Source organism: Vigna umbellata, chromosome 9 (genome assembly GCF_029865625.1).
Source record: "Vigna umbellata cultivar VRB3 chromosome 9, Vumbellata_1.0, whole genome shotgun sequence".
Classification (NCBI taxonomy): domain Eukaryota; kingdom Viridiplantae; phylum Streptophyta; class Magnoliopsida; order Fabales; family Fabaceae; genus Vigna; species Vigna umbellata.
The window spans coordinates 28025224-28037622 of NC_142173.1; the positions used below are offsets into that span (position 1 = coordinate 28025224).

The following is a 12399-nucleotide window of genomic DNA, read 5'->3' on the forward strand; positions in this document are numbered from 1 at the left end:
TGTGACATAACATGAATTGAAAGTAGCAATGGTCATTAGGTGATGTCAACAAAGTCGAAATGCCTTTCATAACGTATAAAAATATGTGACATAAGTTCAAATTTGAAGAGAATAAAATCCCAGCATTCTAGTTTTGTAGATGATGAGAAGCAAAGAGTTTAAACCCACACGATGATGAGAAAGTTATAGATAGAGAAAAGGGTTATTCTTAAGTGAGACAACAATAAACCTGAAAGAACATAGAATGTTGATATGTTATATTAGACATGAATAAATCTTTATTAAAGGTAGCTTGGTAATGGCAAAAGAAAGTTGTAGGTATATGTCCTTCTCCTGTACCAATCACATCCCCAAATCCCTTCAGCTCATAGGACTCTCTTTACACCTCAATCTCCACTTAGTATGGAATTCCCTAAGACCATTTCGGAAACTTTTCATATTTACTGCCATTTTTTTCCATTAATTTTTATCCATTCAAACGATGCTTCTTCCATATATATATATATTCATGTTTTTAATCGCACTTTATTCTTATTATTTTAGTTAAAAAATTGTTTTTTTTTTCAAAATAAAGATCGAATTTTACATTAGATAAATAGAATAAAAGAAATTAGGTTTACAAATACTGAATATAATTTTCTTGACAAGTTCATTAATTAAAAGTAATATCTGTCGAAGTTTGTAGGATTTGGGCTCAAGCCTGGTCCATAATCACGAAAAGCCCAATTTTTGTATTGTGCATGGTTATTTTTCTTTAGAGAGATGCATGGCCGTAGATAATAATGAATTTTAAGAAAAATCTGTATAAAATATTTCTCTAATTTCTCTGAATGTTATGATTTACTTTTTATTCATTTAATGGATGAAAAATTGATATCCAGAATTTGGAGTTGCATTTCGTGCACTAAGAAAAGTGGGATTATGAGAAAATAATTGGGGAAGAAATGGAAAGAAAAGCAGAGTTATTTCTCCTGAATTCACTGATTTAACATTCAACTTTTAACAGGAATTGAGTACATAATGATGACAAGGTAGAAGACGATAATTGATATTGGTATGATGCTAAAGATGAGAATGAGAAGCAGTCACATGAAGTAGATGTATGTGACCCATCAATCAAACTCATTATTCATCTCTATGATTCACGGCTGCCAAACAGAACCAGATGCTAAACTCACACAGTTTGTACGTTCACCATGACTTACGAGACTCACTATAAATTGTTTTTCTGCCACGCAAATGAATGACTATAACAGGACTAGCCCATGGTGTAGGAAGGGCTGGGTAAGTTGATCACAGTGGTTTTAACCTTGGTCATCATGTTTATGCTGTTGGTAATCCCTTGAGATCCAATGCCACTGTCCTTTATACCCTGTCAGACAGTATTTTTTGTTAATAATGGCTCTCACATTTGGATAAACAGTTTCATAATTTCTAAGTTTTGGAAATAGCAATTGTGAATTATGAGAATTTGGTTGGTTTTTGACTGGGTTCACCTGAAAGGGAAAATGGTCTGGTCCACGAGCTGGGGCAGAATTTATCTGAACTGTTCCTGTTTCCATTGCATCACTGATCATTATTGCTTTGTTTACATCCTTTGTGAACACACATCCCTGCACAAGTTCAATTTGTTGATAAAGTTACGTCTATCATAACAAAGCATTGTATAAAGGGCTAGTGATGTGCAAGTTTGAGGGCTGTAATTTTCTGACCTGAAGTCCAAAGTTGCTGGCATTACAATGATGGATTCCTTCTTCAACTGAATTTATCCTAATTACTGGCAAAACTGGTCCAAATGGCTCTTCCCATGCAATTCTCATGTCTGGCCTCACATGGTCCAGTAGCAAAGGCCAAATGAGATTGCCTTCTCTTTTGTACTCCTGGCAGAATGTTGCTCCTTTCTCCTTAGCATCCAAGACCAGGCCTTCAATGTAGTTGGCTGATGATTCTGACACAACTGGAGTGATATCACTGTCATCCTCTGGTGGTCCGACTGTTAGTTTTGCCACATTAGCCTTCACTTTCTCAACCAAAGCATCGGCAACAGATTCCATTACCAGGACAACCTTAACAGCAGTGCACCTCTGCCCACTTTTGTTGAAAAAAATATGGAATCATAATTCAAGTCAAATTCCTTAAGAATGTGATTTTGTTGTTGTTGAATTATATCTGACATATACCATAAGAAAAGCACATGATGCTGGAATTCTAACCATTTAACATTCATCTCATATGGGAGAATACACTGATATTAGAAGCAATACCTCACAAACTCTATATATTTCACTGAAAGATAGAAAACAAGAATGCATCATGCATGCAAAGTGTGGATGAGGAAGTCTGTTTGTCTATATTAATATAGCTCGCTGTTCTGCCAAATCAGTGCATTAGAGGAACCCTTGTCACAGAAGTACTAATACAGTTGTGACATTACCTGTATGAAAAGCCTCCTTTTATAATGTTTATTGCAACCAAATCCAGGTCAGCATCCTCAAGTACAATGCAGGCATCTTTTCCTCCCAACTCCATTTGCAGAGGAATCATGCCTGCCTTCTTTGAAATTCCAATGCCAGTATCTCCACCAGTAAAGCTGGCAAACCAAAGTCACAAGTCAGTGGAGGAAAAATTACTAGCACAGGGAAATTGAGGATGTGTGGTATGATACTATCACAGAATCATCCAAAGGGGAGCAAATCGTCACCTTATACAGTTCACTCCTGGATGCATTGTTAGGAAGTCACCAATTTCTGAGCCTTTGCCAGTGACACAGTTGATTAGCCCTTTGGGAAAACCAGCCAAGTGAAAGCAGTGAATCATGTGCAGACCAGAAACGGCTCCCTGAAATGGATCATTAAACAAACATTAGAAGGAGCAACAAAGGAAAGAAACTAAGGAAATAAACATCCTGGAATGGAATGGTTGTTGCTGTGATCTGTTTAACTGCTGCAACACTCTTAACGCTGGCATAGCACTTTTGTGACATGAGCTAGTTTTTACTTTGAGGGTGTGGATCTAACTAGTAGGTTCCCTCTGGAGGGTTTCACAATGAAGGATATAATTACCTGAGTCGGAGGCTTGAGCACAATGGAGTTTCCAGCAATCAGTGCAGGAGCAATTTTGGAGACAGCAAGATTAACAGGGTAGTTAAATGGTGGAATGGCTAAAATCACTCCAAGTGGAATCTGAAAATCAAATGAAACTTTCTTATTAGATCACATCAAAAACCAAATCTAGAAAGCATGAAGATACTTGGCTACTCACCTCATCACGATCATTCAGTTTGCTAGTCATTAAAAGTTACTAAGATAATGGAATCTGATGCAGATATTACACAACAATATGAACTCAGGGTTTTGATATTGTGTCTGTTTGTATGTGTGAGTTAGCAAAAATAATTTATTATATTGATTTTTCAGAAGTAGCTGACTGTGTCCAGGAATTACAGAAGAACGTACTTTTCCATGATAAAATATTTCTGGAATGACTATGGTCTATGGTGTCCACTGTCCAGTAAGCAAGTTCTTTATCAGTGTTATTTAAGTTGACCTCCCTCGATTTGTTGCACTAGTTATACTTAAACCATTCTTGATCTATAAATTTTTCTTACACGTGGACATCTTGAAAGAAAAGAACTTTGCAGATGAACGAAGAACTTGATTCCTCCAGTTAATTTTAAAAGATAGAGTGATTTATCCTTGACCTGATTATTTTTGTCATTTCTCCACCAATACACGTTATACACGAGTGTAGGAAAGCATGTATTGTCTCTCTGAAATTACTGTTTATTGCATCAATACCATATTTCTAAAGCACCCATTCTTCATGGGTCTTTTTGCTTATAATGTCCCTACTCCATCACCCCCTTTAAATGTGAGAATTGTTTAATCCATTCTCTTTGATATTTCACCCTGAACAAAATCTTTTATGTTAACATGTAAGCTTCAATGCAAAAATGTATGAGAATCCAGTAGTAAGTGAATTTTGACCTGTGAAGTCTTTTATGTTAAAATTGAAGTTTGAAAGAAGTGTTGAGATAAACCTTGGATGTGAGGCAATATTTTGTCCTTTCATTTCCAGGAAAGCTATCCGACACCAAGAACTTTCCCTCTCCCAGAATCCTTACCCCTTCTTCAGCACAGTAAGAAATCAGATCACCAGATCTTACAACCTTCAAGGAAATACAAAACCAGTTATCTCCATCCTTCCAAGTAATAGTCCAGAACAATAATTCAACTTGTTTCACATAACCCGTGACACAATATGCACCTCTGTAACAGCATCTTTGGCTGGCTTTGCTATTTCTTTCACCAGACACTCTGCAATTGGAGCCTTGTGCTCTTTAAGGATAGCAGCTGCCTTGTGAAGAAGTTCAGCCCGCTTCCACAGTGGGGTCTTTGCCCATAATTTTTGTGCAGATTTTGCCAAGTCCATGACCTTATTAACCTCCTCTTGTGAACAAGCTGCATGAACACCATTTTAGAGCTCATTTTAGAGCTTATCACACACACTTATCTTCACTGTAAAAGTAAATAAAAAGAAGAACCTTGCTTTCAAGATTCAGTTTGGTTACACAGAACAAGAACTTGAGCCCTAAAAACACAAAATTTAGCAACAGAAACTGCTTTCTCCTCACTAATTCTCCAGTCACAAAAAATTTAGTAAAAATTACACATCAATTGTTTCTCTACTAACTTTAACTGACATCTAGAATTGTAATTCTCAAGCTGCTAGCAACATCCACAAGAAATTGACTAAAATAAAGGGCTTCGTATCCAAGAAGAAGGGAAATCACTGACGAGCCAAGTGCTAGCATACGAGATTATTTAGGTGATTTACCTTGAACTTTGTATTGAGTCTTTCTTGTAGTGGGGTTGATGATGGCAACAGTTTTCCCAGAAGAAGCTTTCTTCCACTCCCCATCGGCATAGTACTTGTACACATCTCCATCCAAAATCTCTGCAAAGACACCGGTCCCGGGAGCCATGTTAGAAAAGGTATGCAGGTGAAATGCAAAAGTCCCAAGGAAGAGAAGTTTTTATAACGGTGTGATGAAGAGGAAGAAGAGATTTGAAGGTTAGGAGGAGTGTCTGGTGTAGTATGGTTGGTCTGGTTTTTCTTTTTTTCTGGTGATGGTTTGGTGTTGTGTGACAACATGCGTCGTATATGTAAGGAGAAGGTGAGCCACGCATGGTTTTGTCGTACATGTCCTATGACATTGGGACAAACAAGAATTGGTTAGGTGTATGGTTCTGAGATTGCCAAGTGTGGTTTGATTATCTTAATCACCTTGTCCTCTCTATGTTTAATTTAGTCGTAATTAGCATCTCATCATGGCGTGGCAATGCAAGTATTCAAACTTAGTATCTCCTTTTTTCTTGGAGGAAGAGAGAGACAGATAACATCACAGTTGTTGTGAGAGTAAGAAAGTGCTACTGCAGCAGAAACAATACACAATAATACAAAAAGTTTCTAAAAATAAATTCTAGTCTTTAACTATTTATTTTCTGATAGAAAAGAAAAGGCACGTGGCATGAATGGATATACTTGCTAATTACGTGGCATGCTAGCATTCACTCATCTCATGCATATTTTTCATGTATTATGAAAAAGTTAGAAATTTTATGGTAAGTTAAAATAGCTATCACACAAAAAAGTGGTGAGGATGAAGTGAAATCATTGGTTTTGTCGACGTTTTTAATTCCACATGTGAGAAATGCTGTTTGTAGATGATGTAGGTGGTTGGCATTTGAGTGTAACTTTTTGTGGTGGTAATTAAACGGTGAGTTAATACTGGAGCTACAAGTTTTCCTCAACTGTGACAACATATTTAACTGATCTGATATGCATAAAATTAATCTGCTTCAGTAGTATTAATTAAGGGTTGAGAACTACACCCTCACAATTTAATTCATGTCTCTTGGTATTATTTCACTTTTTCAAATGTTAGTAAAACCTTTTTTTTTAAGAGTATAAGTCCAAACGAACAGATACCTACTAAAGGAAATGTCTAATAAATATAATTATCTACTCCTGTATTATATATATTATTTATAGATTTTGAAATGAATTTTTTATTTAAAATGTGTTCAATGTTCAATAACATATTTTATCTTGGTAATTATCTAGACAATCTTAATATAGGAGATGCTAATCGGTTAATATTGATAATGACCTATCGATTTATGTTGGGTTGACTGGTCCGTTCAAATGGTATATAATCAAAATCCAAAAACAACCTTGTACTAACAACAGATTGACCCTAATATAAATCTAGTCCAAGTTATCTTTGTATTAGTTCTGTACATGTTGATGGTATTGTTAAAAATCTCACATGTGACTAATATAGAGCATACCTCAACTAAATTCAGACATTCTGATTTGTTTCAATAAAGCACCTACAACCAGACAAAGTTTCAAAGGGTTTTCTCCAAAAGAAAACAATGTCCAACATATTTGGGGTGTCATGTTCTCGAGTGCCCTCAAAAGAGGGGAAAGCATGTAACTTTGATTAAGTGAACATTTATAACCAAAAACATCGTCTTCGTTTCTAAGAGTTTAATTAAGTGTTGGTGCATTCAGAATGGAAAATAAAATGAAAAACTCAGTTTTGAGACAGTGAACAATGACACCTTTCACTGCAGAACATCGAGTGTTCAACGTAGATCTCATGCAGTTGACGTGTTGTGCAGGAATAGATGATGACCACAACACAGGTATATTTTCACTCTTCTTTGTTGGCACCTTATTCAGAATTAAACTGTTCCCACTTTTGAAGCTGATGCATGATGTCCAGGAAGACATCATGTTAAAGGGAAAATCAGAAAATTGTTGAAAGAAGGTGATTCCTTCAGAATTGTTACGGTAAAGTTTGTTAGTTATACAATAGAAACAGTCATTAGACTGAGCTAAAATTTAGGAGATAAACCAGGGCATTGATTAATCTAAGAGAATGGAAACTTTCCTAAGAAATTACTTACACATGTCAGGGGACAGACATTGGAACTTTCTTAATAACAGGAAATTACACGTGGAACACATCCAAATGATGAGAACACCTACTTTTTTTTTTGTAAGTAATAATACTTTGACATGTATTATATTTATTTGAAAACACATTTTATAAGTAAAATAATCATAAAAAAGGTTAATTTTGTATTTGTATTTTGTATTTGAATGATAATATCAAATAAATGTAAGAAAATTTTGTGTGTCAAAATATTTTTTACCATGTCACAAGATTTTGATGATTTAACTTTTATCGTTTTTGTTTATGTTGTTATAATGTTGCAATTGATATATATAATATTTTTTTACCAAATATCTTCAAATATTCTCTACAATTTCATTCAAATATAGAACAAATAATCAAAATTGAAATACTACAGAGGTATAATTCCTTTTACCATTTTTTTTTACGTATTTCATACTTGTTCATTTCCTCGTTTACTGAATTGATTGAGAGTTATATATGTTCTAGAAAAAATTTAATGTTATGGAAAATGTTGTTGCTCAATTGATAATGTGCAATACTATTGTTTTGTCATATAAATGATTCCATATACGCGAGTCTCTGAACCACACAATAATTTCTGCAAGTTTTTTGTAACCATTTGAAAGTGATGAAAACGATAATGTCGTAAGGGTTGAGACAAGTAAAGAGATGGAATAGCTAATATCTCAACAAAGTGTTGTTGAAAATTTGAAGAACATTGTCTTATAGTTAAGAAAAGTAAGACATTGCAAGGTATGATTTTAATTGAACACCACACAAAACCTGACAAGAAAAGAAAGAGTTGTTGGGAGTATTGTGTGGTAGATGGCTGATAATAAGATGAACTCTATCTCTTCTGAGATGAAGCAAGAGCCACTAGTTTCATCAATGGCTGAAAGCATATATAGTGATTTATGGCTGAGAACCATTTTCATTTTGTAGCCATTTGAGATGAGCTTACAGATATGTTCCAAAAAAGGGCATGGACCACCTTCTCATTGCTTCCTTTCAAAATAAATTTCCATGGTCACTGCTTCAACAACTTTTTTAGTATTGAAATTCTGTACTACATTCAATGTAGAGAGAGTGTAACACATATAGATCTCTATAATCATAAGATATTATTCGTTCTAAATCAAATTTTTACAGATTTATTTTTTTTATCAATGAAAAATATTTTATGTATATATAAATTCAGGTTGATTCCTATTTTTATATGATATAGAACTTTATTTTTATATTATATATGATTTATTTCTATCCTAAATTTAAATTTAAGACAAGTCTTACAAGTTTTCATCAAAACCTTTGTCTCAAACATTAACCTTTCACTCTTTTACACTACACAATGATTGAAGGTAGTTCACAGTGTAATATTTCAGTGTCATAAAAAATTTCCTCAAAGAATATCCATTTACGAAAAGAATATCCATTTATGCCACACTCTCCACTGGTTGTGGAATTGGAGAAAAAAAAACAAAGATTTGGTTCAATTTATGTAATACTGTATAATGTTTATTTATCTGTGTGCATCATATTTATTTTATCTTTACTTTAAATATCAAAGTTAGAAAATCATACTCTTTAATTTTTGTAATTAAATTTATATTTTAAAAGTAAGTTATTTATGTTTAATCTAAATAAAATTTAGACGAGGTAAAGTATGAAAGTAAAAGAAATAGAGTTCAGAGTTGCATAAAATTTTATCCTTTTAAAAATATTTCTTGTTCTAATTTTAGTGTGACTTCCATTAGTAATAAAAGAGAAAGTGAGATGAACGGTTTTATATTAATGTTAATATATTTGTTCATGTCTATTAACATTTTATTATTTATTTTAAGTTATACATTATTTTATTTAATTCATTTTTATGTTTATATTATTTAATTTATTTTTAATAATATATTGGTCTTCTTCAACTTTTATTATTTAATGATATTGAGAAAGTGACAGATAGAAATCCAAGATGCTAAAAATGATGAAGATGGCGTGGATTGGGAAAACATAATCAATAATAAAGGAACAAAAAAGACGGTTGTCGATTATTGTGGCAGCTTGGAAAGATGATTTTAGTGCGCAATACCAACCTCTGGTTTTTGCAAACAGAAATTATATTTTGACATATATAAATTTTACATTTATTTAACTTTATCATTTTATTTTATTTTAAATACAAAAATTTATTTTTTTATAATCATTTTATTTTTATAATATATCTTAAATAAATATAAATATACATCACCTTATCTTTATTTTATTTTATTTTGTAAATCACCAACATTATTTGTGTCCCAAAGTCTTTGGTCATGTTACATGTTTCCTTTTCAGCGGTTGGATTCCCAAAATAAGCCACCAAAGATACTTATTTTTGTAACTTGTCATTCTTCCAATAACATTAACATGAATTAATAATATGATGATTTTTTAAAATGAAATTAGAACTAAATTAAGATATTTCAAAAACGTGAGATTATATTAAAAAAGTATAAATATAAAAATAAAATTTATTCAATCTAATTTGTCGTTATATTATTTAATTTATTTTCAATTATGAACTAATTCTATATTTTAATTTATATTTATGTTATTGACAACTATATATTAGTCCTTTTATTTATTTGTTATTTTATTATTTAGTTTATTTTTATTAATGTACTAGTCCTCTTGTTAATGTGTTATTATTAAATTGTATTTATCAACAGCATGATGTTTTCATTTTCAATTTATTTATATTTTTATTATTCAATTTGTTTCCGGTTATATGTTGATTCATTTCCTCACGCTCTTTTTGTTTAAAATTATTTTCTACTTATCCTGAATTTAAAATTCTTGTTTTAATTCTTATTTTATTTTTTGTTATGAAATATTTTTGAAGTCCTATATCAACCAGACATAATATCAATTAAAAATATATAAGTGGATGAACGGAGTTATAATCTATCCTAACAATAATTATTGTTTATTGGACATATTACTCCATCTGCTATCAGGTCGTCGGACTAGTCATTAATGTTTAGTTTCACACTCGAGATCTATATACTTTGGCGTGGGGTATGTTGAAAGTCCCACATCGACTAGAGATAAAGCCAATTTAGAATATATAAATCGGTGCAAACCTTATCTTATAAGTCAGTTTTGTGAGTTTGAATTAGACTTAAAGTCAACTTCTTTCCAAAAGATATTTTAAATATTGTTATTTTATAATTCAAGAAATATATATATATATATATATATATATATATATATATATATATATATACACACGTTATAAAAAATAAATAATAATAAAAAGAAAATAAATTTTTAATTTAATAAATTTGAGAAGAAAAAAAAATTACATGTATACTTTACAATTAACTTCATAATTTTCATGTTTTTTTTATATTTCTTTGAATTGTGTATATAAATTATAAATTAATTTTTAAAATAAAACATGACATATCTGATCTTGAAAAATTAAAAGAACATGTGAGTTGAATTGAGAGAGAGTTACAAATATTTTTTTGAAATGAACATTATGTAAACACGTGATTATTTGTGTTTAGAAAGTCAATTAAACTTGGTGAAAATAATAAAGTAAATACATGGATATTTAGATGTTCTATAGTACATTTTATATAATGCCAAGGTTAGTAATATAGATGTTTTTTTTACAACCAAAAATATTTTCTAATTGAATTTCCAACATTTTTTAATTAATAAGAATTTGATGTATAATCTTTCGTTAAACAATAGAAACAAAATATAAAAGATGTAGTAAATAACTTTTTAGGAAGAAAGAAAACATTTTTGAATGATTTTTTTTTTTTATAAAGGAATATCTAATTCCAGTTTTATCCTTTACTAACTTTTAAGAATTAAAAAGTGTATCCAAGTTAGATTTTTTTTATTGTAAACTTTGCGAGAGTTTTATCAAGAAGTTGTACTTATATATATATATATATATATATATATATATATATATATATATTATATATATATATATATATATATATATATATATAAAATTTACCTGAAGTCTCATTCACTTAAACAACTTTTTATATGCGTAATTATAGTAGATAATGCCTTTTCTAACATTTTAATCATACATACAAAAATCACCTGCAAATATTATTAATATGTATTCTGATATGTATAATAACAATAAATTTATGAGCAATGTGTAGATAAATATTTATTTTTGTTATAATTGATGGGTAAAATAAAATTGCTAACGAAATAAAATTTATGGATACTTTCCACAAATAATTATCATACTGTTTGTAGTGATAATAATATGGTTACATGTTTATGTCCATACATTAATGGTTATGAAAGGTATTTGTAACTAATAATGGATTATCTTAAATTTTGTATTATGGTATTTTAACAAGTTGTGTAGAAATTAAGTGGGCATGCTACAGGACTAATAAATACATTTTTGGGCTTTTTAAGTTTTATTACTCTATTTTCATTAACCTTTGAAATATATATATAAAATAAAAAAGTAATAATTATTATTTACCAAACGTATTTATTATCATATTTATATTTATTGAACGATCATGCATTCCAAGTTATTTTTTAAAGTATTTTTTAAAGAAGTTCTTCCTTCAACAATAGCTTTGCTGATCTTACTTTATGTTGTCTTCATTTATTGTATATTTTTATTGTTCTAATTCATTTTTGTTGGTTAACTTTTTGAAATTTAATATTCATTTACTTTGAAATTTAATATTTATTTAGTTTAAAATTTTATATTTATTTTTTTATATTTTGTATGTATTTGAATTTCAAATTTAATTTAGAAAATTTACCGTATTTGGAAATTCAATTTTTAATTTTGAAATCCAATTTAAGAAACTCACCTAATTTTGAAATCTTGTTTAAGAATTGATTGAACTTTGAAAATTGATTTAGAAAATCATCAAATTTTAAAATTCCATGAAAAAATCCAGTGAAAGTTTTTCCTAAATTTCAAAATGTTATATTAATTTATTTCAAATTTCGAAATCGGATAACCACTTCTTTCAAATTTTAAAATCCAAAAATCAAATTTTGAAATATGATGAATTTCTTAAATATAATTTAAAATTCTGATACATGCAAAATACAATAAAAATAAATATAAAATTTCAAACAAAACTTAATCAACAAAAATGAACAAGTTAAATGAAAATGAAAATAAACAAAAGATGAAGGAAAAACAAAAGATGAAGGAAATGCCGTGGAAGGGAGTGAAGGAGAGAATATAAAGGAAAAAAAAATTACATATAAACTTAAACTGTGTTGAATTATGCAGGTCTTCTTTCTGAATCATCCTCCCCTACCCCTTCCTATTATTTTATTCCCTCTTCCAAACCTCAGTCCTCTAACATGAACAAGGAAAAATGGAGAATTTTTCTCAACCCCCTCCCCAATAGCAT

General features: G+C 30.3%; 1 protein-coding gene across 1 annotated transcript; it reads right to left on the reverse strand.

The window, feature by feature from the left end:
* Positions 1-945: 945 nt before the first annotated feature.
* On the reverse strand, positions 946-5140 carry LOC148193136 (NADP-dependent glyceraldehyde-3-phosphate dehydrogenase). The gene is made up of 9 exons (XM_088098695.1): positions 4837-5140; positions 4267-4460; positions 4040-4168; positions 3063-3182; positions 2702-2838; positions 2435-2590; positions 1713-2091; positions 1497-1613; positions 946-1372 (listed from the first exon to the last, which is right to left on the reverse strand). Exons 1-9 carry the CDS (start codon positions 4982-4984, stop codon positions 1259-1261), a joined length of 1494 nt encoding a protein of 497 aa, XP_087954821.1. The 5' UTR covers positions 4985-5140; the 3' UTR covers positions 946-1258.
* Between the last annotated feature and the right edge of the window lie 7259 nt (positions 5141-12399).

What these genes read in the sequence shown, in the direction of transcription:
- LOC148193136 (XM_088098695.1), bottom strand. Translation starts at nt 4,984, where the DNA reads ATGGCTCCCGGGACCGGTGTCTTTGCAGAGATTTTGGATGGAGATGTG. An exon ending in AATATTGCCTCACATCCAAG is followed by an intron (nt 3,183 to 4,039) that starts GTTTATCTCAAC and finishes TTTGATTTTCAG; the next exon opens with ATTCCACTTGGAGTGATTTT. An exon ending in TGCTCAAGCCTCCGACTCAG is followed by an intron (nt 2,839 to 3,062) that starts GTAATTATATCC and finishes GATCCATTTCAG; the next exon opens with GGAGCCGTTTCTGGTCTGCA.